This window comes from Crinia signifera, chromosome 1 (assembly GCF_055691185.1).
Source record: "Crinia signifera chromosome 1, ASM5569118v1, whole genome shotgun sequence".
Taxonomy (NCBI): Eukaryota; Metazoa; Chordata; class Amphibia; order Anura; family Myobatrachidae; genus Crinia; species Crinia signifera.
The window spans coordinates 352288258-352310212 of NC_139217.1; the positions used below are offsets into that span (position 1 = coordinate 352288258).

At 43.1% G+C, this 21955-nt stretch overlaps 2 protein-coding genes across 7 annotated transcripts in view; one reads left to right on the top strand and one right to left on the bottom strand.

The window, feature by feature from the left end:
- Positions 1-21955, bottom strand: part of RSPH14 (radial spoke head 14 homolog) — a 241662-nt gene that overhangs the window by 56481 nt on the left and 163226 nt on the right. The window lies entirely within an intron of this gene.
- The window catches only part of GNAZ (G protein subunit alpha z), a 107412-nt gene that overhangs the window by 25163 nt on the left and 60294 nt on the right, over positions 1-21955 (top strand). Inside the window, exon 2 of the mRNA XM_083148064.1 lies at positions 7576-8817. Coding sequence (XP_083004190.1) covers positions 8095-8817 — 723 coding nt within the window. The 5' untranslated portion in view covers positions 7576-8094. The remainder of the gene's footprint in view (positions 1-7575; positions 8818-21955) is intronic.

The window sequence follows — 21955 nt, forward strand, 5'->3', positions numbered from 1 at the left end:
GCCCCTGCATGCTGAGTGTTCTAGGGAAGGAGGACTTCCCTTGAACGTCATGTATAGGGATGCCAATCCCGGGGCATCTTTTTCAATCTCGGGAATCGGGATTGAAAAATGCTCAATCCCGGGATCCCGGGATTGGCATCCCTAATCAGTTTAGGCCAAAAAACATGCTACAAAGAAGCCCAGTCCCCCCCGCTCCAGGCGCCCCGCACATTCATTTACTTACACCGGCGGCCGGGAGCAGGGCAGACATTCTGAAGACAGGAGCGGGAGGCGATGGCGCCGGTAGCAGCAGCAGCAGAGCCGCCCGTAGGGCGGGTGGCCGACGCTGCCAGGTCCGGTCCAGGTCAGAGATGATTCTGTAACGGGTGTGGGCAGTCCGTCCTGCGCAGCGTGATGGTCAGAGGTCACGCTGCGCAGGTCGGACTGCTCATACCCGCTCCAGACTGCAGTCTGGGGATCAGGAACTCCTGGATAGCGTCTGAGCACTCGCTCAGGCGCTGCCCGGCATTAGATATGCGCATGCGCATATAATCCTGAAAGATCCGATCCCGGGATTCAAATCCCGGTGGTTTTTAGGCCAAATCCCGGGATCCGCCGATCCCGGGATTGGCCACCCTAGTCATGTAGCAATGTGTGTATGGGAGATCTGGGCTAACCAGTGTTCTGGTTAGCAAAGGCCAGCGCTTTGACTAGATTTTGACTACATGGATCTAGTCAGATTGCTTAGAAAACAGCTTAAAATCGCCCTGTGTGTATGCCCCTTTACCGGGCGATCTAACTAACTAGATTGCTTAGCACATATGCAAAGCAAAAATTGCCCAGTGTGTATGGGGCTTATGAAACTACAGTTAGGGGGGGGTTGTACCAGGGATACAACCTTTCATGTCATGTATTAATATTTGGTCTAGTTTAAAACTAGGGATTGCAGAGATTAAGGTCCAGAGTATGAATGTATTGTGCTTAAAGGTGCAATGACCTTGCTGTAGCAGCCTGTTTCTCTGGAGTGGGCTGAATCCTGCACACAGCAGATACAGGGGAATGGCATCTTGCTTCAGATCTGTACAATGAGCAGATTAAGGGACAGAGATGTCTCACAGCTAGCCATGAATAAGGGAGACTGCTCCCTGCTGACCATAAGTGAGTCTTCCCTACAACAAGAGAAATGTGTCTGGCTTCTGCCAGCTGATCTATGTGACAAATAACTGGGTTATGATATCAGTGTGTCTGCTGTGATCAGTGATATTTCTAAAGACTCGGATGTACGGTTTTATAGGCTGAGAGCGCTTGATCAAATCCAGCACTTGTACAGAATTTGTTGGGTTTTCAGTGCCTGTGCTTTAAGCCTTTTACTTCCAAACATGGTAACAGGAGTAAAATATATAAAGATTCAGCTTCCAGGGCTAAATTCCCATTTGCACAGCATAACAGTTGCCAGCATTGCTTGTGCAGAGAGCCCAGATTCACAGCTCTTAGAGAAGATTCCTATGTGGGTAGAGACAGCAGTAAGAACAGATGAATGCTGCTTTTGCATTTTTCTATCACTAACATGCTCTTCCTATATTCCTGTGACATTTCATATATCCTGGCAATGTCTGCTCGCATTTTCAGCTGCAGCAAACAGTGTCTTGCTAGTCTCTAGCCATTGCTAATAGCCTTCCCTCTGTATGATTCTAGTCTAGCATTTTCTAGCACACTATTTTGTTCAAGAATTAGCTGTTCTCATAGTAACAGGATAGTTACCCATATAGCAATAAATGACACCAGAGGTACCTTTGTACCTCCTACTAACGTTAACAAGCATCAGCAGTGGGGGTCTTATGAAGGGACATCTCTATTTGGCATACTCACCCAGCAGTTTCCTGTCAACAGTCAATTTTCCTTTTGCAGTCAACCAACGCTTAGTCTTCGAATGTTCACGGTTGCTGCAGCCAGAGAATTGATGTTGACAAGACAACAAGGGCAGGATTTCTCCTGAACAGAGCAGGCTGTGGTCCTCCGGAAAGGGTTTTGCTTTAACACAACATAAAAAAATATATACATATTAACCAGATTCACGCCATGTCCTGTTGGACAAAGTATATCAATTAAACTTACTTACACTTTATAACTTTTATTTAAACAGTATCTCCAATTTACCCCAAACCCATTATTAGCTATACTCCATGTCTACCGTGGTAACACGCCAGCCAACAACCGATATGTGATGGGCCACGTATTGAAACTCCTTATAGCACGACACTGCGTACCCATAGCGTACCCCTATATACCAACTCTAGATATGGTTGAATCAAATGTACAGTTGTGTTGCGAATTTGAAATAGCTGGGATTACCTATTCTTTATGTACCCCCCTGATAAAATGGTTTTGATGTACTGACTACTGGTTCTCTCGGACGCCTACACCATTCTCCTAGCCCCCAGCCTTCGTCAACACAGCTTCTAGACTTGTCCAATTGTTTTAGAAGCTAATTGGCTCAGGCTACATATGATACATCCCAACGCCCGGGACCCCTGTTGTTCGGTGAACCCTACTGCAAAATCTGTTTCCTTTGCAGCATATAACTGATCTGATATGAGTTGCCTCTATACAACCAACGATTACAACTGCTTGGTGTGTTCCCCACCCCTTCCGTTTCCCTATTCTGTTCAACTTTCCCCTTCTGTTTTATAACACATCTACTGTTTTGCTGTCATTAATGCGTTTATACTGTATTGAAATTCTCAATCAAAATTAAATCTTAAAAAAAAAAAAAGAACACCAACTTTTATTTAGTGATTTTTAGAACATTGTTGTGTAAATGATATAAAAGCACAGCTAAAACCGAATAAATTACAGAGCGAAGATAAAAGGCATCAAATGTTTAGTTGCATGAGTACTTGCCATCTACCCCTTTTCTACAAAGCCGCATGTTGCAGCCCTTCTGGTCACAGTGAAATGTGTCTGAGGAAGCTGGCATAACTTGATTTGAAATTGGAACAAAGCCAACTGCATTATCTTTAACTCCTGCAACGGTCAGCAGATAAATGCATCCCCCACTGTCTCCTAGAGATTTCAGAGTGCTAACAGAAAATCATCATTTCCATGTGCAGGAATGGCTGATAAGAAGTGCAAAAGTGTTGTGGGTTAGTGACAAAGCAGGAATATGATCTTCTGCCAACAAATGGCAAAGCGTTTCTAGAAATTATACACAGAATATTGATGCTCTGCCTAATTTTGTTTAGCTTTACATTTGTAATGAATACGCGTTAAATGTAAACACTCTTGAGTACTGATGACCTTGAAATCGGGCAATCATTCTAGGTCGGCAATCTTTTGGGAGATATTGAGGGTGTGAAGGGGTGTGAAGGTGAATGTGACAGTGTGAAACAGCCTGTGTGAAACAAGTCTGCAGGTTCTATATACAGTAGGACAGGCCTAGAATGAGTCACAGGCCAAAGCCTGCAGCTGAGATTATGCAGTTCATGACTGTGGACACAATTTTGCAGAAAGAATAGCAGTGATCTTTCTACAGTGCTGGACCATCGATTGTATCTCATATTTAGGTACTTGTGAGTTATCTGGGCGTCCGATTTGGGTACTTACGATTTGCATGCGATTTGCATTCGATATCGCATACGATATCGCATGCGATATCGCATGCGATTTACGATTTGCATGCGATTTAGCATGCGATTTGCATAAGATTTGCTATTCATTTCATTACCCCACTATCCCCAAAGTGTGTCTATCAACGTGAACCCGAAGCGTGGCGAGCGCAGCGAGCCCGCGAGGGGCGGCGGTACGCGTCCTCCGACCTTTTCATGCCCTACTATCCACTAGGGCGTGGAGTGAGAATAGAATAGTGTGGCGAGCGCAGCGAGCCACCGAGCCCGAAGCGTGGCGAGCGCAGCGAGCCCCGCGAGGGGACGCGGACACCTGTGAAGCCCGCAAGGGCACGCGGATATCTGTGAAGGTGTCCGCGTCCCCTCGCGGGGCTCGCTGCGCTCGCCACGCTTCGGGCTCGGTGGCTCGCTGTGCTCGCCACACTATTCTATTCTCACTCCACGCCCTAGTGGATAGTAGGGCATGAAAAGGTCGGAGGACGCGTACCGCCGCCCCTCGCGGGCTCGCTGCGCTCGCCACGCTTCGGGTTCACGTTGATAGACACACTTTGGGGATAGTGGGGTAATGAAATTAATAGCAAATCTTATGCAAATCGCATGCTAAATCGCATGCAAATCGCAAATCGCATGCGATATCGTATGCGATCTAGTACCAAAATCGGACGCCCAGATAACTCACAAGTACCCATATTTATATTGGGCACGCGTTAACTTAAGAGGAAGAAATCATAATACAAGGAAGATTAATGATGCAGAAAGGAGAATCTAGGGACATGTAAGTAGAAGTGTTAAAGAAGTGCTAAGTATATGAGTGTGCAGAGCGTTTCATGTTGTACAAAGGCATGTAATTGTCCATCAAGCACATAGCAAAAAGCAAGCCCACATTACATTTTGCACTGCCCAGTTAAAAAAGTGTGTGTGTGTGTATATATATATATGTGTGTGTGTGTGTGTATATATATATATATATATATATATATATATATAGATGTGTGTGTGTGTGTGTGTGTGTGTGTATATATATATATATATATATATATATATATAAATATAGATATATAGATGTGTGTGTGTGTGTGTATGTGTATATATATATAAATATATATATATATATATATATATCTATATATATAGCATATCTATCTCCATTTGACCCATTTAAGGATTACTAACTCAATTGGAGATGCTAAGTATGTATTAAAATCCTACCTGATTGCACTTTATTTAGATATGTTTATGTTTTCTCTCACAGAATACTGCTTGTTTTATCTCATTTACTTTGGACATTAACCATGGGAAAATCACCAGGATGCTGTTTATTACTTTTTTTAAATGATTTTATTACATTGCTTGAAGAAAATTGTTCTCCAAATCATATTGGCAAGGTTACCCAGCTTCCGCTGTGATTCTGAAACGGAGTGATAAGGGTTAACGTAGCACTTGCCTAGGTCATTCCCTGGGGATCTGTGCATACAGTACATGAGCCATTTAGCCAGTTCCTGCATGTGCAGTGGAAATAAAAGGCCACTTGGTTGAAGAAAAAATATGGTTCAAAATAAACACTTTTAGAAAATGTACATTTTTATTTTCTTTTGTTATCCTAGGGCAGCAATAACAGAATGTATCTGGAAAAGTTTCCTGATGCTTTGCAGAGGAAGCTAGCAATGGCATACACACAGAGCTATTTTGTGCTATTTTGTAAGCAATCTAACTAGATCGCTTAGAGAGTAAGCAGATATCTCTCCATGTGTATGCTCCCGAGCGGTGGCGATGCACGTTGATATCACCCACTAGTTATGTCAGTGGATGCAGTCAAAAGCTAGTCAAATTACTCAGCAGCCTTTTTTTTCCCTTAAGTAAAATCACTTAGCACACATCTCTGCAGGTGTATGGGCTCTCTATGGGCAATCTAGACACCGGGAAATTGCCTACCCTAAATAACTTAGCAAAAACGCTCAGCATACATCTCAACATTTGTAGGCCCCTTTAGAAATGTAAGTAATTTGATCACCAGTGGCAACCCTTAATGTGCAGGGCAGAGGACCTGATTCAGAGATATACAGAAATGAATTTGCAGCTTCGAATGTGTATGTAGCGAGTGTGCAAAACATGTAAATGCTGTCTGGATATGTATTGAGATACCCACCAGCTTTGCAGACCCTGCTAGCTTCATGCATTAGATGCAGCAACTGTCACAGATCGATTTTGAAGTCCTGAGTATCCCAAAGGTCATGTAATATGGCCGCAGAACATTGGAGACATTGCTGCTGCATATTGGATCTGAATAGTAGCCTCAAACATGCCCCCCAAACAATCATGACATGGCTGCATTTTTACCACCATTCCCTGTTTCCTTCCCTATATGGTCCCTGACTTATACATCCCTGACTATGAATCACTAAATCTTTTCTGCAACCGCCATCGCAGCAGATGTCCAGTGCAACTTAGACGCATGCAACTGCCCAAGTCATGCTTGCATTCGCCTTCCATTCAGGAATGCAGGACGTTCTTCAGGCTACAACCACTTTGTGGAATGCCCTCCCATGCACAATAAGACTCTCCTCAAGTGTTTCCTGAAAACTCAACTCTTCAGACAAAATATCAAATTTGAGAACCAAACACATACTTTTGTAAACATTCCAATCTAGTTACATACCCACTGTACAGTCCCCATGTCCTCACATATTTTTTGTCTTCACTTTCCCATTCTCCTGACCCCAGGCCAACATTGCTATATTTCCATATCATACAGCCCACCAGTGGTGGCTCCTACCTCTGAGAAGGAGGGGGCTGCCGCTGGTCCCTAAGTGCCCACCCCCCTCCACTGCCGGTTCTCACCACCGGTACCTGCTGGTCGCCTAAGCCGGTCCTGACCCCCTTTGTGGGACTGGTGAGTGTGCAGTATCATCCTCGGTACTGCACATGCACAGAACCCGTTTTTATGGGCTGGGGCAGAGCATAGAGGCATCCCGGAGGGAGGAAACACATCCCAATGGGACTGCCTTGGGAGACTAGTCACTGCCAGTCACAGTGAAGACATTGCAGTCTCACAGACTGCATCTAGCTTCACACAGTGGCGGGTTTTACCTTAACCGTCACTGCAGTCCACCAAGAACCTTTGTGATCTGGCTGACCATTATGCAATAGATAACACCTATCCTTGTGTATCAATGCCTATTTCCCTATAGATTGTATGCTTGCGAGCAGGGTCTTCCTACCTTTGTGTCTGTCTGTCTGTTATTTCAAAATAAAAATTAGGTTTGCAATTCAGTGGAAGTTCATGTATTATGGTATATTAAAATAAGTTCAAAAGCCATAGCAATGTGAGGAGAAGAATATGTTAATGATTAGGGACAGAAGGATGTGTGTGGCGAGTATTTATGTGAAATGCAGAAATCCCTGTGTTTTCTTTGTAGTCATCTGCAGATATTGATCCTGTGACACCAGGGAGTGGCAAACATTCTATTGTTTCACGTAATAATCAATAATCCTTCCTACGTACATAAGATCCTTCTGCTGGGAATCAATGATTATTGCAAAACAGAAATCACTATTGTTCCTGTAACCTTAGCATGATAGATGGATGATCCATTTCAAGAACAAAGGATAGCAAACTAAGAGATTAGATCTGGACAAATCAGGGATCATTTCTATTTTAAGTGGGCTTCCAGCAACCAAAGAATTTTAGACTACTCCCAGACAATTTGGGTTTTAAATGTTATTTGTTGTATTTATAGAGGGTTTGAACAAGCCCATATTAAATGTAGTTCTATGGTCAGATGAGCTGGCTTTGGAATGGATCACACCGTATGCAGTGTGTGAATGTCACAAAACAGCTTGCTGTCACTAAAAGGCCTGTACTACATTTGGTTCATGAGGCTTTCACTATACTACATACTGTATGTGTAATATTTGAATGTACAGGATATGTAGATATAATCATTCAATATTTGTCTTTCTTTGTGTCTGACAGGTGCAGATCACTGTCGGGAACAGGGTGAAGAAATACAAAATAAAACATCAAAAAGGCCAGAGGAATAGATGAGAGGCTGGCCAACAGAATCTCCTGCTGCACCGAGCAGTATCACCATGGTAACCAGAAAATACAATTAAAAGGCAAGGGAGGCAGAAGCAGATGAGTCGCCTGCTCCTTACCTTTGGACAGAAGGAAGTAAAATAATTATGCAGAAGAAAAAAGGGTATATGAAGGATACGGTCACCCAGTGGAGACGGGAAGTGTCTTTTCATTAAAAAAAAAGGAATGTGTCACTTCTACCTCAAGGGAAGGGGAGTGCCATGACATCTGCTGAGGAGAACATCTACATGAGGTTGTGTGATTCTTGTTTTTACACACTTGTTATGGTTGGCACTTACTGTCCAATCTGATTGTTATCTCACCTGTCATAAAGGTTAAACGATTAAACATCTCTGCCAGGTAGAGAGGGAAGGATAAAGAGAGAGGGAGAATCTCCACCTCTGGCAACCACCTACAATGGGATGTCGGCAAAGTGCGGAGGAGAAAGAGGCAGCTAGACGATCGCGCAGGATTGACAGGCACCTGCGCTCCGAAAGTCAGCGCCAACGGCGAGAAATCAAACTATTGTTACTTGGAACTAGTAATTCTGGCAAAAGCACCATTGTCAAGCAGATGAAGATAATTCACAGTGGAGGGTTCAATCTAGAAGCATGCAAGGAATATAAACCCCTCATAATTTATAATGCCATTGACTCACTCACTCGCATCATAAGGGCGCTTGCCACTCTGAAGATTGAGTTTCACAACCCTGACCGCGCCTATGATGCAGTACAGCTCTTTGCTTTGACTGGCCCTGCCGAGAGCAAGGGTGAAATAACATCTGAACTGCTAGGGGTGATGAAGCGACTTTGGGCAGACTCAGGTGTGCAGGAGTGCTTCTGTCGCTCTAATGAGTACCACCTAGAAGATAATGCTGCTTATTATCTCAATGACCTTGAGAGGATAGCAGCAGTCGAGTACATCCCAACTGTGGAAGACATCCTGCGCTCTCGAGACATGACCACAGGCATTGTGGAGAACAAGTTCACTTTCAAAGAGCTTACTTTCAAGATGGTCGATGTTGGGGGTCAGCGGTCTGAACGGAAGAAATGGATTCACTGCTTTGAGGGTGTGACAGCTATAATATTCTGTGTGGAACTCAGTGGATATGACTTGAAGCTTTATGAGGACAACCAAACAGTAAGTACCAGAAAAATCCTTAAGGACGGGGAAAATGTTTCAATACAGAATTCAGGAAAATGCACAAGGCCTGGCACTTCATTTACAGTATTCATAGTATTACTTTGCCGGGTGCCTGCACAATGCTATTGAATACACATTACCGACTGTGCAGCACCCCAAGCCCATAATAACTTCAATCTGCATGATCAGTAGCAACGGTCAACATTTAAATGATTAAATTAATAGCATTTCCATAAGGACATAAAGGTAAAATAAAACAGTGCTTTCCCTACATAATACATAACCCCCAGTGATTGCACACAGTCAGTCATCCATAGACACACACACACACACACACACACACACACACACATATACACATATCAAGGTTTCTTCCCATACATCTCCAATTTTGTAGAAAAACAACAATGTATTGTAAACAGCTGCTTTAAGTATTCACTGTTTCTCATGACGGACATCAGACGTGACAATGATCAATAAATACAAATTTGATAACATTCAATGTTTGCCAATTAGGATAATCACGTCAGTACACACGCAAGAAGGGGGTTTAATGTCAAGTCACAGGGGCGTGCAAAGAATTTCTGATGAACTGGACCTCCCCCTGGCTTCCTATATCAGTTGTGCACAACACCATTTCTGTGCACACATAATTATTCCTTCCATATTTCCAGCCAATAGGAATGGAGGAACTGAGTCATGAAATTGTTGCTGTCCTGCCTAAATTGCTAACAGCTAGGAGTGAATAAAATGTATGAATAAGGGTGCAGCTTGGGTTGAAAATGAGTGCATGCTATGGCCATGCTTCCTCATAACCATCAAATATCTGTTTGAACAATTTGCCTTCATACTGCAGCTAATTCAACTGTTGACTCTTACCACAGCCTACATATGACCAAGAAAATACCACAAGTATTGTCATTTCACCCAACAAATTCTTCACTTCACCATGATGCCAAAGGCAATTCTTATAAAGGGACTTTCCATCTTGCTGAACATTTTTTATTCATGGTATTAAATAACCTTTGTGCATAACTGTTATTATTTAAATAATTGGAAATGGATAAATAGATTATCCCTGTATTAAATCAACTTTCACCATAAGCTGAAAAAGGCTTTGCAAGAATCAATTCAGTTCACATAGGCAAAATCAATATAAATTGGGACTACAATTCATTTTCCTTCTGTCCTTCCACTCCTTTTCTATAGCAAATCAAATTAATGACTAAAAGAATACTCTACTACTGCTCAATATTAAACAGTTTGATCTGTAGGTGCCATACATACGGATTAGGTATGAAATCCCGACGGTCAAAATCCCGACAATCAATATACCGACATGGTCAAAATACCGACATTTAAAATCCCGACAAGGTCAAAATACGACATTTAAAATCCCAACAAGGTCAAAATACCGACATATAGAATGTAGACAGGTAAAAAAGTCAACATGACTTTTGGTCACGAGGTCGACATATTTTTTTTCACAGTTTTTTACCCCAATGTCGACACAGTCGTCATGGACACAGTTGGAAGTCAACCACAGCCCCTCGCTTCGGGCACGGTTCCTTGCTGCGCTCGGCACACTATTTTATTCTACCATCATGCCCTAGTGGATGGTAGGGCATGAAATACCGCCTGTCGGCACATGTCGGGTCAAAAAACAGTGAGAAAACCCATGTCGACCTCGCGACCTGTCGACCGAAAGTCATGTTGACTTTTTCACCTGTCACATTCTATATGTCTGTATTTTTACCTTGTCAGGATTTTAAATGTTGGTGTTTTGACCTTGTCAGATTCTGACCTTGTCAGATTCTGACCTTGTCAGGATTTGGACCGTTGGTCAATGGTTGTCATCTGGATTTGACTGCATCCCATACATTGAACAGAATTATGTCTCCAGTTGCTACTATCCCATAGGAAAAAGGACGAAAACCAGCTTGTTTCCAGAGAATGCAGAACTGCATATCCTATGGTGTATGAACTATTATGTATTTAATAATACTAATTTTCCTATTAGCTGTGATTTAGCTATTTGAAAATAGGTGATCACATTCTGTATAATGTTCTTATGATGTTCTAGAAGAATAATTACAAAATAACTGATATAATCCTATGCACACCATGCTACTGTGACAGGATGACATGATTTTGCATGTAACAGAATGACAGAAAATCAATGACCTTTTTGAAGGTCTGTACCAAGGTCCTTTGGGCACAAGAGTAAATGCCACAACTGCCACCCCCTCTACCTGGCAACCTGGACACTGCTCAATCATATCCCTATGCCTATAATGGGCATGTGTTGCCCCATATAGTATTCCTTTCATTCTCCCTCATGTCCTGCTTATTTTAAGTTCCTCTGAGTTTTCAGGCCCAAGGACAGGGACAGGCTTAAATATATACTTGAAGGTTTAATAAGAGTCAATTCAAAGTCACATTTAAATTTAGACATCTTTCTGTTGACTGCTGTGTCAACAGTGTAGTCACCATCAAATTGCCACAATATGAATACTTGGGTCATATTTAACAACTTTTCTGTCTTCTCTCCAAGTGGGGTTGGGCTGTCATGTCATTAGGCCTCGTCCCAACTAAGGGAAAATCATGCATTTTGCAAGTGTAAATGATGTGATTCACATTTAGCTGTGTAAAAAGTAAGCGTTCCCTTTGCAGAGGGGACTGTAAAAAATGAGGTGGAATGAGCACCGTAAAAGGTCCTTATTTAATCTGTGATATGCACCACAGCTCACAGTTACTATTGATATGTATACTTTAATGGGACACATTTTGTAACTTTTATTTGCACCTCAGTGGAAACATTTCTAGGCTCAATATGAGCAAAGTATGTAATATACCCTCAATCCCGAGTGTTCTAGTATTTGTAATTGATTATTTTCTTTCCGAGAGAACTGATAAATGTTGCTTGTGTGTCCAAATTTCTAATTTACCTTCTGTGGGTTTTAAATGTCACGTATAAACCAATATCCATGTCTATTTGAGCGTTGGTTTTCACCTAAATTCGGATGTTGCTTTCCTATTGGCCTAAACCTACCACTTGTTACTTTTACATCACAGAGATTTAGAAAAAATGCCCCAAATAGCACCTCAGAGGTTGGGTTGCCACCTCAACCCTCTAGGATGCTTTTCCAGTCATCCGGATTCCGGGATTCTCCCAGAATCCAGGTGACTGGAAAAGCCAGAACAGCCTCCCGCCGCAGCGCTGCCGCTGCCCAGCTTGCATTGGCGGCCTCCATCTTCAATCCATGTTCGTTGCCCAGGGAGTTCCTAAAAAGCCACAACAGTCTCCCGTTGCGGCTATGGCACTGCCACTGCCCGGCTTGCATTGGCGGCCTCCATCTCCAATCCACACCACAGCGGAGCAGGCTGTATGCACATTCTGTTGGTGGTGGCCCCTCCAAAATGGCCACCACCTTGGAGAAGACAGACACTAGGGGTCCGGGCTGACCTCTAATGTCTGTCTCTTCCAAGGTGGTGGCCCTATTGGAAGGGACCGCCGCCTACAGAATATGTGTACGGGCCGCTCCGCTGTGATGGGGATTGGAGACGGAGGCTGCCAATGAAGCCGGGCAGCGACAGTGCCACAGCAGGAGGCTGTTCTGGAATTTTAGGAACTCCCTGGGCAACGAGCATGGAATTCTCCCTCCCCCTAACAACAAGCATATAACTCACCTCTGGCAAAAAGCATATAGTGCCCCCTGGCAACAAGCACATAACACCCCCTCCACCTAGCAATGAGTATGTAACTCCCCCTAGCAACAAGCATGTAATCCCCTGTGGCAATGAGATTGAAACCTCTGGCAAAAAGTATGTAACCCCCGGCAACGAGTATGTAGGTTAGCTTCACTTATGTGGGGTAATATGCAATAGGTTGGGTGGCATTATGTGTAATGGGCATTACGTTGGGTGGCATTATTTGTAATGGGCATTACGTTGGGTGGTGTTATGTGTAATGGGCATTATGGTGTGTGGCATTATGTGTAATGGGCATTTTACTTAGTTATAGCAGGTCGCGATCATAGCTGCGCCCTCTTACTGAATTAGCCTCTTTCCACTCGTTGGGGGGGGGGGGATTTCCTGGAATCGATGATGCATGAGGTGGCTACCCTACTCCAAGGGAGTAACAGCTATAGACTGAATCCCCGTGACATAATTTACAAACCTACAATTTACATATATTATTGTAAATATTTCAATTGTTATATGCTTCACTTGCCCAGCAACCTTCCCTCGGTCATTTGGTCCTCCTCAACTCCCAAACTTACCATAGAGAACTTATATAATGAGGATGTAGGCTTCTATATTATTATTTATGACTATTTATTATATAGTGCACACATATTCTGCAGAGCTTTACAGTCCCTGTCCCAGTGTGTATGGGGTTTTAGGAAAGCCTGACAGACTATACTGTAGAAGCTGGGAATAAAGTGTAGTTCTTACTAAAGGTGTATATAAACTGAGCGATTTTCACCAGTCCAAACAATTTTCGCAGGGGTGGACGGTTTTCCATAGCAGGAAAATGGCAAGCTGGTAATACCAGTTGATGAATGGCGGCGGCCGGCGATGATGCAGCGCACAACACTAATCGCCATACACAGTGCGCGGCTTTTGAGCTGAAAGCAGCTCAAATGGTAAAAGTGAGCTGCTTTCAGCTCAAAATCGGGATGAGGGCCTGTGTAAGGTGCCTGCTAATAAAGGTATGCCTAGCACTTTACTAGAAACTGGTGGAAAGAGGACAGTTGCATAGAAATTGCAGAGCACACAGCAGCTTGTACAGACCTGATACACCATGTGACCATGCAGTGTCTGGCTCAAGCTGAGTCTTGATAAGGTCATACAGCAGCATTATGTTTGAATGATTAAGGCAGAACATGTGTATGACCTCTCCATCAGATAATGCATTGAGGTTTAAAGGCCCACAGAAGAACCTGGGCCATACTTGCCGACTTTTCGCTCCCTCTGCTGCTCCTGCTCCGATGGCTGCCCTCTGCTGTGCTGCCGCTGTAGGCAGTATAGACACTGCTGACAGATCCCCGGCCGGACAGCCGCGGCACTTTGTGATTTGCGCATGCGCAGTCACTTTTTTTTTTTTTTTTGCCAGACGGGCTAAAAAACCGGGAGGATCGCACACATTACCGGGAGACCGGGAGAAGGGAACAAAAACCGGGATACTCCCGCTAAATGCGGGAGTGTCGGCAACCCTGACCTAGGCCTGCATAGGCTCCTCAGTACCTAAATTAGCTGCTGTTGTTTCCCTGCTTAGGCTCCCGAGTCCTCTTAGACAGGTGGTAAAGTGCATACCAAAGCCTTTAAATGCCTTTTTTCCTATAGCTAGAGTGCACAAAATGCTTGGTTCTCTTTTATAGGTATCCTAATGAAGTTTTGGGCAATAGAAGCTGATTTAGAAGTCAAACACACCTGTCAGTTAGACATCTGGTTTGTCATTTTTTCTGTCGGTTTGTAGATGATTTTGAAACCCACCAGTAGTAAATCTCTGGTTTCTATAGATGTATATGAAAAAGTATTGTGGGTACTTGTTTCCTAGCACGGCCACAATCGCGGGCATCGGGTGTCATTTTTAGTGGTCTGCGATGCCCCCGATTTTGCCATTGAAATGCATTGAAAAAAGTCAAAATCGCGTCGGTCGCGTCGTATGCGGCTAAAAAATGCTTAAATGGTCCAGACGCGATGCCCGCGATTTCCCCATAGGGAACAATGTTAAATGCCTAAGTTTACCCGCGATGCCCCGGATTTCCCATAGGAAACAATGTTAAATGGCTCAATTTACCCAAATCATCATAGGGAACAATGGTAAATGGGCCAGAAACCCCCCAAAACACCCCTGAACATTGAAATGTCCCCCCAAAAGTAGTTTACGCCACCCCGCGATCAACGCCAACCCGAAGCGTGGCGAGCGGCGGTGGTACGCGTCCTCTGACCTTTTCATACCCCCACTATTCACGTCGGCGTGGAGTTCAGAATAGAATAGTGTGGCAAGCGCAGCGAGCCACCGAGCCCGAAGCGTGCGGACGCGGATACCTTCACAGGTAAACGCGTCCCTTCCCGGGCTTCACAGGTATTCGCGTCCCCTCGCGGGGTTCGTTGCGCTCGCCACGCTTCGGGCTCGGTGGCTCGCTGCGCTCGCCACACTATTCTATTCTCAACTCCACGCCGACGTGGATAGTGGGGGTATTAAAAGGTCGGAGGACGCGTACCGCCGCCCCTCGCGGGCTCGCTGCGCTCGCCACGCTTCGGGTTGGCGTTGATCGCGGGGTGGCGTAAACTACTTTTGGGGGGACATTTCAATGTTCAGGGGTGTTTTGGGGGGTTTCAGGCCCATTTACCATTGTTCCCTATGATGATTTGGGTAAATTGAGCCATTTAACATTGTTTCCTATGGGAAATCGGGGGCATCGCGGGTAAATTGAGGCATTTAACATTGTTCCCTTTGGGGAAATCGCGGGCATCGCGTCTGGACCATCGCACCCGATTTTTTAGTGCATGCGATGGCCGCGATGCCCCCGATTTTTACACCCGATGACCACGATCATGATCGTTGTGGCCGTGCTAGGAAACAGAGATCGAATAAAAATGTTAGTTTAGTAAATATACCCCTTTGAGTAATTTAAACGTCCTTATACAGTACAAACATATACAATAGACCTAAATTTAATACCATGTTCATGGCGGAAATAAACCATGTACTTTTCATACTTCTTATGCAGTTGAAAAGCGTGTGTATAAAGGATGTAGGCTAAATAATGTTTTACCATTGTTCAGTGAGACAACTGCTATACTGTAAGTTCTGTTTATTAAAGGTGAATGGCAGGACAATGGTCCTTATTCAGATCTGATCACAGTACAAATGTGTGCACTGTAGGGGGGGCAGATGCAACATGTATAGAGAGAGTTAAGGTGTGTACACACGGCAGGATATGCCGTGAGATGCGAGTCCCAATACGATCAGATCGTATCGGGACTCGCATCGCACGGCATGCAGAGGGACAATTTGTACTATATAGTGCAGATCTGTACTATATAGTCTTGGCTGCCCTCTCTATTTCACTGCCGATTTTCGCTCACACGGAAGCACGCATCGGCAGCGCACCTGGCTCGCAAGCCCTAAAAAAGCATGCAATATGGCTTCCGATGTTCACTATATCGGCAACATCGGAAGCCATATCGCCCTGTGTGTACACACTTTTAGATTTGTGTGAGTTAATTTTGTTTCTGTGCAGGGTAAATACTAGCTGAATTATTTTTACACTGCAATTTAGATTTCAGTTTCAACACACTCCACCCAATTCTAACTCTCTCTGCACATGTTACAGTACATATGCCCCACCTGCAGTGCACATGGTTTTGCCCATTTTAAGAACAAATTTGTACTGCGATCAGATCTGAATAAGAGACAATGGGAATAGTGCATCTTAAGTAAAGCCATGATCAGATCTACCATTTTTACCTCCAAGATCATCTCTCATCACTTGTGTACTGGTTAGAGATGTAACAGATCGCTATTGATTTCCGTCCGTTTCCTTGTATCACTGTGGAACACACAGAGATGAAGTAACGACAAACCACACTGGTAAGATTTAAAGCCAAGAGTTGAACAGCGAAACAGTGCACTTCCACAACCCATTATGAATGTACCTTTGTGTATTATACGTGTGTGCATGTGTTTTTGTAATTCTAATGATTACAGAATTTACCGGAGTTGCTCAACCTAGGACGCTAATTGCTTATAGGCCTATTTAGCAGTGGCAAATGCAGAATTTATAGAGTGGAGTTTCCAAATGCAGTACACAAATTACCATAGTGTGAAACGTTGGAGCAAGTACGGGAGCCTGAGGGAGCGCTAGAAGAACCCAGTAATGACACTGGAAATTTATGTACACATTGGTCTTTTCATACACTGGGTACTGTTTGGAATACAGTAATAATATTTAACAATATATATATGTCTATACCATATTATAGGCTGTATAAAACTTTTAAATAATATAAATAAGTTGTCAGGAAAAGGTTAAGCATACCATAATGAATAAATACACAGACATAATAAAACATTGTCATAGATTGAACCACTTGCCAAGAGGAGAGGGGTTTCCGGGCAACCAGAACCCCCCCCCCCCCCCCCCCCCCCCCCCCCCCGTGTTTGCCTATGTATAGGATGGCTTCTATATTAGTAATCATTTAAGACAATTTTTTTTATAACACTGGTTACAAACTCACAACTCACTGATAATAAGCAATGACATCATGAACCCACAGTTAATGAAGATATTAATTTTACTTTAGAAATATGTTATAATTTCTTGTGTATTAAAAGGAAGTTATTTAGCGCATAGATCACTTATATTGCTAGATTGCATGATTTGCAAATCTGTTAAGCTCATGTGATTTATGTTAGGAGCACAATGGTCCTTCTGTGCATGGACTTAATACAGTTATTTAGCTCAAAAGTTATTTTGTGTTCCCACCACCCGACATATTTCATGTTAAGAATTTTGCTTCAACCCAATTGTACATTCATATTATGGTACTATTATTTTGATAAGAATTGTTTAATTTAAAAAAACTTTCAGGGCCTCAATTGAAGTATGGAGTACATCCTGCTGGAAAATGCAGTTTAGAACATTGATAAAACAAATTGCTGTATTAATTAATTCATATTAACCCCTTCAGTGGCAATCCCAAAAAAATTCCGGGCTGTGCCTCAGTGCCCAGTCTGGCAAGCCCCGGAAAATTCTCGGGATTGCCATTGTTTACAGCCGGGCAGCGCTGCTGAGTTCAATCACTGAACTCAGGCAGCTTCAGCGCTGCCCGTCTCCCTCCCCTCTGCGGCGCCTCCTCCTCCTCCCCCCCCCCCCTCCGGGTTTTGTATTGAAGTCCATGGTGCCGGCTTATGACAAGCCGGCTGCTGGGGACAGGGACGCGGTGCGGGGGCACTGCCCGGACCCAGGGAGGAAGTGGTGTTTTTTTTTTATGGGAGCGTTGCCCATAAAAAACTCGCCCAGTGGGGAGTGCTCCCCCAAAAAAACCTCACCACTGAAGGGGTTAATAGGACCCTTTATCACCTTCCTTGCATTCAAAATAACCCCATTGCATTTGCACTGCATGCGACACAACATGGTTTGACTAGGTACAAATCTTTATCCTGGAGCTGTTCCATTATCTAAATTCACGATTCAATCAGTCCCTATACTCATTGAGCCGCCAGGGAACCTCCCGGCTCGTCAGGACTGCATATGATAAGCTGCATGTGATTCTTTTGCGTATGATGTATAATACCCTATAGATTGTAAGCTTGCGAGCAGGGCCCTCCTACATTTTGACTGCCGGAAGCTTGGCTGGGGGACTTGTCTATAGTGCAGCAGGTGCAAGCCTCGGATTCTGATGCAATGCGCACGGGACCGCACACCGCTTAGGACCTAATAACAACAGGCGATTTGGATGCTTTTCATGCAATTTATCATCACAATCGCATGAAAAGTGACCAAATTGCAGGAGAATCACCCTAGTGTATGGGCACCTTAAGGTTCGGCTGCAGCTAGGGTTAAGGTAAAATAGGACTATCAACATTTATGTCAACAATATGAACGTATCAACATTGTGAACAGGTCAATATCCTGAATGTTGACATTCATACCATGTAGCGTTCTGAACATCAACATGTTATTGCACATCCGTCATTAGATGAGAGCAAAGTCACATAGTGGATACTGACAAGACTAAAAAATAATCAGCCACATGTTTAAGTTCATTAATGATATTAATATTATTTAATGGCTAGCAACTAGTTAGCATTTGTTAATTGGCAGATATTGCATATTGTTTTGCAGCCCCCCCCCCCCCCCCCCCCGTCCTCTTAGTTTCAGTGAAGCCAGATACAGTCAATGTGTAAATGCATTGGCTTTCATGTGACTGGCAGTGACTTCCTATTGGACAATCCAACTGCCAGTCACCAGCATGACGGGCAGTCCAACTGAGAGGTGTTTTTTTATCTCCAGTACTGCCAGTCTGGGCTGCGATCAGTGGAGCGCTGGCTTCCTGTCCTAGCCTGCTTCTGTGGGCTGCAGCCTATGAAGTCCATAGAAGTCAAGCTCATGGCCAATTTTGACTATCCAATTTTGACTAAATGTACTTTAGATTTTGCAATTTGGCCCTAGCTCAAATATATCCTACAGGTGAAATAGTCAAGATAGACTTGCCCGCGCAGTCTATTTTTCTATTCGATACTGACTAAACGGGGGTGCGCAACGGCATCGAATCCGCATTACATGCGGCTGAACACTGTGCGATTCAGACAACTTTTGTATTAGATTGTGACTATATAGTCAAAATTGGTAGCCAGAATCGCACTGTGTGTCCACAGCTTAATAAGACATAGGCTAGGGCTGGGCTATGCCATCTGCAACACTGTGTCTTTGATAAGGACATTTTCATGCTAAAATCTTTTAAAATAACGTTGTGGCTGACAAAAAAAAAAAAGAGAAAATTTGACATCATCCCTTTTTATATTAATTATTAATTTGCACACAAGCTTCTCTCATTGTCAGCTCACTGAATACAATATTGTCACCACACAAATGTGGTCGGCATTGATGATACATTTTCTCATGCATGTTCACATTATAAATTCTCTTCTATTGCACATTTTCCGTTTATTGTTATTGAAGTACCACTGAATTGTTTTAATTGCCTGAAACACTAATTATTACATTTGTACTCAGACAGAAATGACCTAATGTAATAGCACGGTTGTATCTGTTGCTGAATGGGTTAAGTACTCTGTGTATTTTAGATATTATCCTAAAATGATCCCCTTTCAAATGAGGCTGTCACTAAAAGTAAACCAGGCATGAAGCTGTTGCTGAACTACAAAGCTCAGCATGCTTAGTAATACAATAATGGATTGCTCAGCATGAGGGGGATATGCAGTTCAGTAACTGCGGTAGTAGCGGATGTTGCCTATCCAGATATAGTGCTTCAACTTTTCCTCATCCAGCTGGAACAACAGTGCCTGTAAACAAACAACAGGAAGCTGGAAATGAGAATAAATATTTAGGTGGTGCATGTGCAACATGAAATTACCAAATCGGCTTCAGATGGTGAACTGGAAAAAATATGTTAAATACTTCATGTACTGAATACAAGATTTAGTTCTGCATTCAGCACAAGACAACATGGTAATGTTTTTTTTTTTTTTAGCAAGATTTGTTTGAATGAATCCTCATCATTCAAGCTGGAGAGCTGGAGTTACAAGGGTGCATATTAAAATATACAGTGTCTAGAAAAACAGTCAATAGGTCAACACCAATGAGTCCACATGCATGACATTGACAAAAGGTAGACTCACAAGGTCAATGTTGACAAAATGGTTAACAGATATAAGGTCGTCACAAGCAAAATGTCGACATGGCCATGGAAAAGGTCAACATTAGATTTTCTTTAAGTATTTTTTGGGTGTAATTGTCGATACCGGACCATGTAGAAGTATAGTGCGTACCCTGGCATGGCTCGATTTGCTCAACGCTGCCACAGTGCTTGGCACACTTTACTGATCTCAATCGGGAGTCCAAGAAAGCGGTCCCTGAACTTTGAACTACTTACTGTCTATCTAGACCATGGGTGGCCAATAAGCGGCGCTCCAGCTGTTGATGAACTACACATGCCAGCATGTCTTGCATCAGTTTCAGCATGGCCAAATATCAAAACTGATGCAAAAGCATGCTGGGATGTATAGTTCATCAACAGCTGGAGGGCCGCTTATTGCCCAGCCCTGATCTAGACACTGTAGATCTATTAACCGAAACCTGTTCCAAGAAGATACAATTTTGCAAATATTATTTTCTTATTGAGCCTGATTTACTGTATCTCATGTTACAAGACTCAGTTGAGTTGTAAATGTAGATAGTAAAGCTCCATAACAAATTGAGGTCACCAGGCTTCTTTGACTATTCCATTCTTAACCAGTTACATTATGGGCAGCAATGGAACCACATATTAGTGGTACTGTAATATTACAGGTAGCACTTAAAATGGGTGGCGGATGACTCACCAACAGTTGGGATCCTGATGATCATTTCTCCGACATCGGAATCCCGACTGTCAGGAGCCCGACAGTTGGAATCCCAACTGCGCTGCCCCCCCTGCCTGGCTCCTAACAGTCAGAATTCTGATGTCTGAGAAATGGCCGTCAAAATCCTGACTTTCGGAGGGTTATACCATATCCTGTAAAATATCAGAACATAAATGCAATTATGTGCAGGCCAACCTTTGTGGCCTGTTATACAAAATGGGGTAAAAGGAAAAAAGGGTTATTTCCCCCATATCAGCCAGAGTATTTATTTTCTAAACTAAACTTGAAAAATAATAGACCATGACTGGAAAAGTCCTGCATGTGCTAAACTGCATTATACATCAATATAAATGTCTATATTTTTGTATTTTGTACCCGAATCAATGTGATAGCAATGTCTGTCAGTATCCATCTCTGTAAAATAGCAAAACAATTAATAAGATACTTTATACTGTATACTTTATACCAGGGCTGGGCAACACCGGCCCTCCAGATGTTAATGAACTACACATCCCAGGATGCTTTGCATTAGTTTTGCTATGTGGCCATGCTGAAACTGATGCAAGGCATGCTGGGATGTGTAGTTCATCAACATCTGGAGGGCCGGTGTGGCCCAGCACTGCTTTATACTGTTTAATGCATTGCGTAAAATATTCAACACATCGGTCTACGCAATAAATTGTTTTTTGTACAGTATGTTTGTCCTTAACTAATTATATACACAAACATGTTAATATAATAATCTGATCTTATTTATGATTATGCCTGAATCCCAGTATTAACAGATGTCAATGCTACTTAGCGAGTTGATCGGAACCCATCTCCTATTCTCATTATCCGTAACTACAGCATCGTTTTGGTAAATAAAAACATGAATAAGCCTTTAGTAATCCAATAATTATTAATGAAAACATGAATGACGTGAAACGATGTCTGTAAATATAATACTGGGTGAGCTGGTGCGATTGGCATATTCACATCATAGGCGCGTAGTTGACAACAGTAATAATTTACATGATAGCTGGGTCCGCA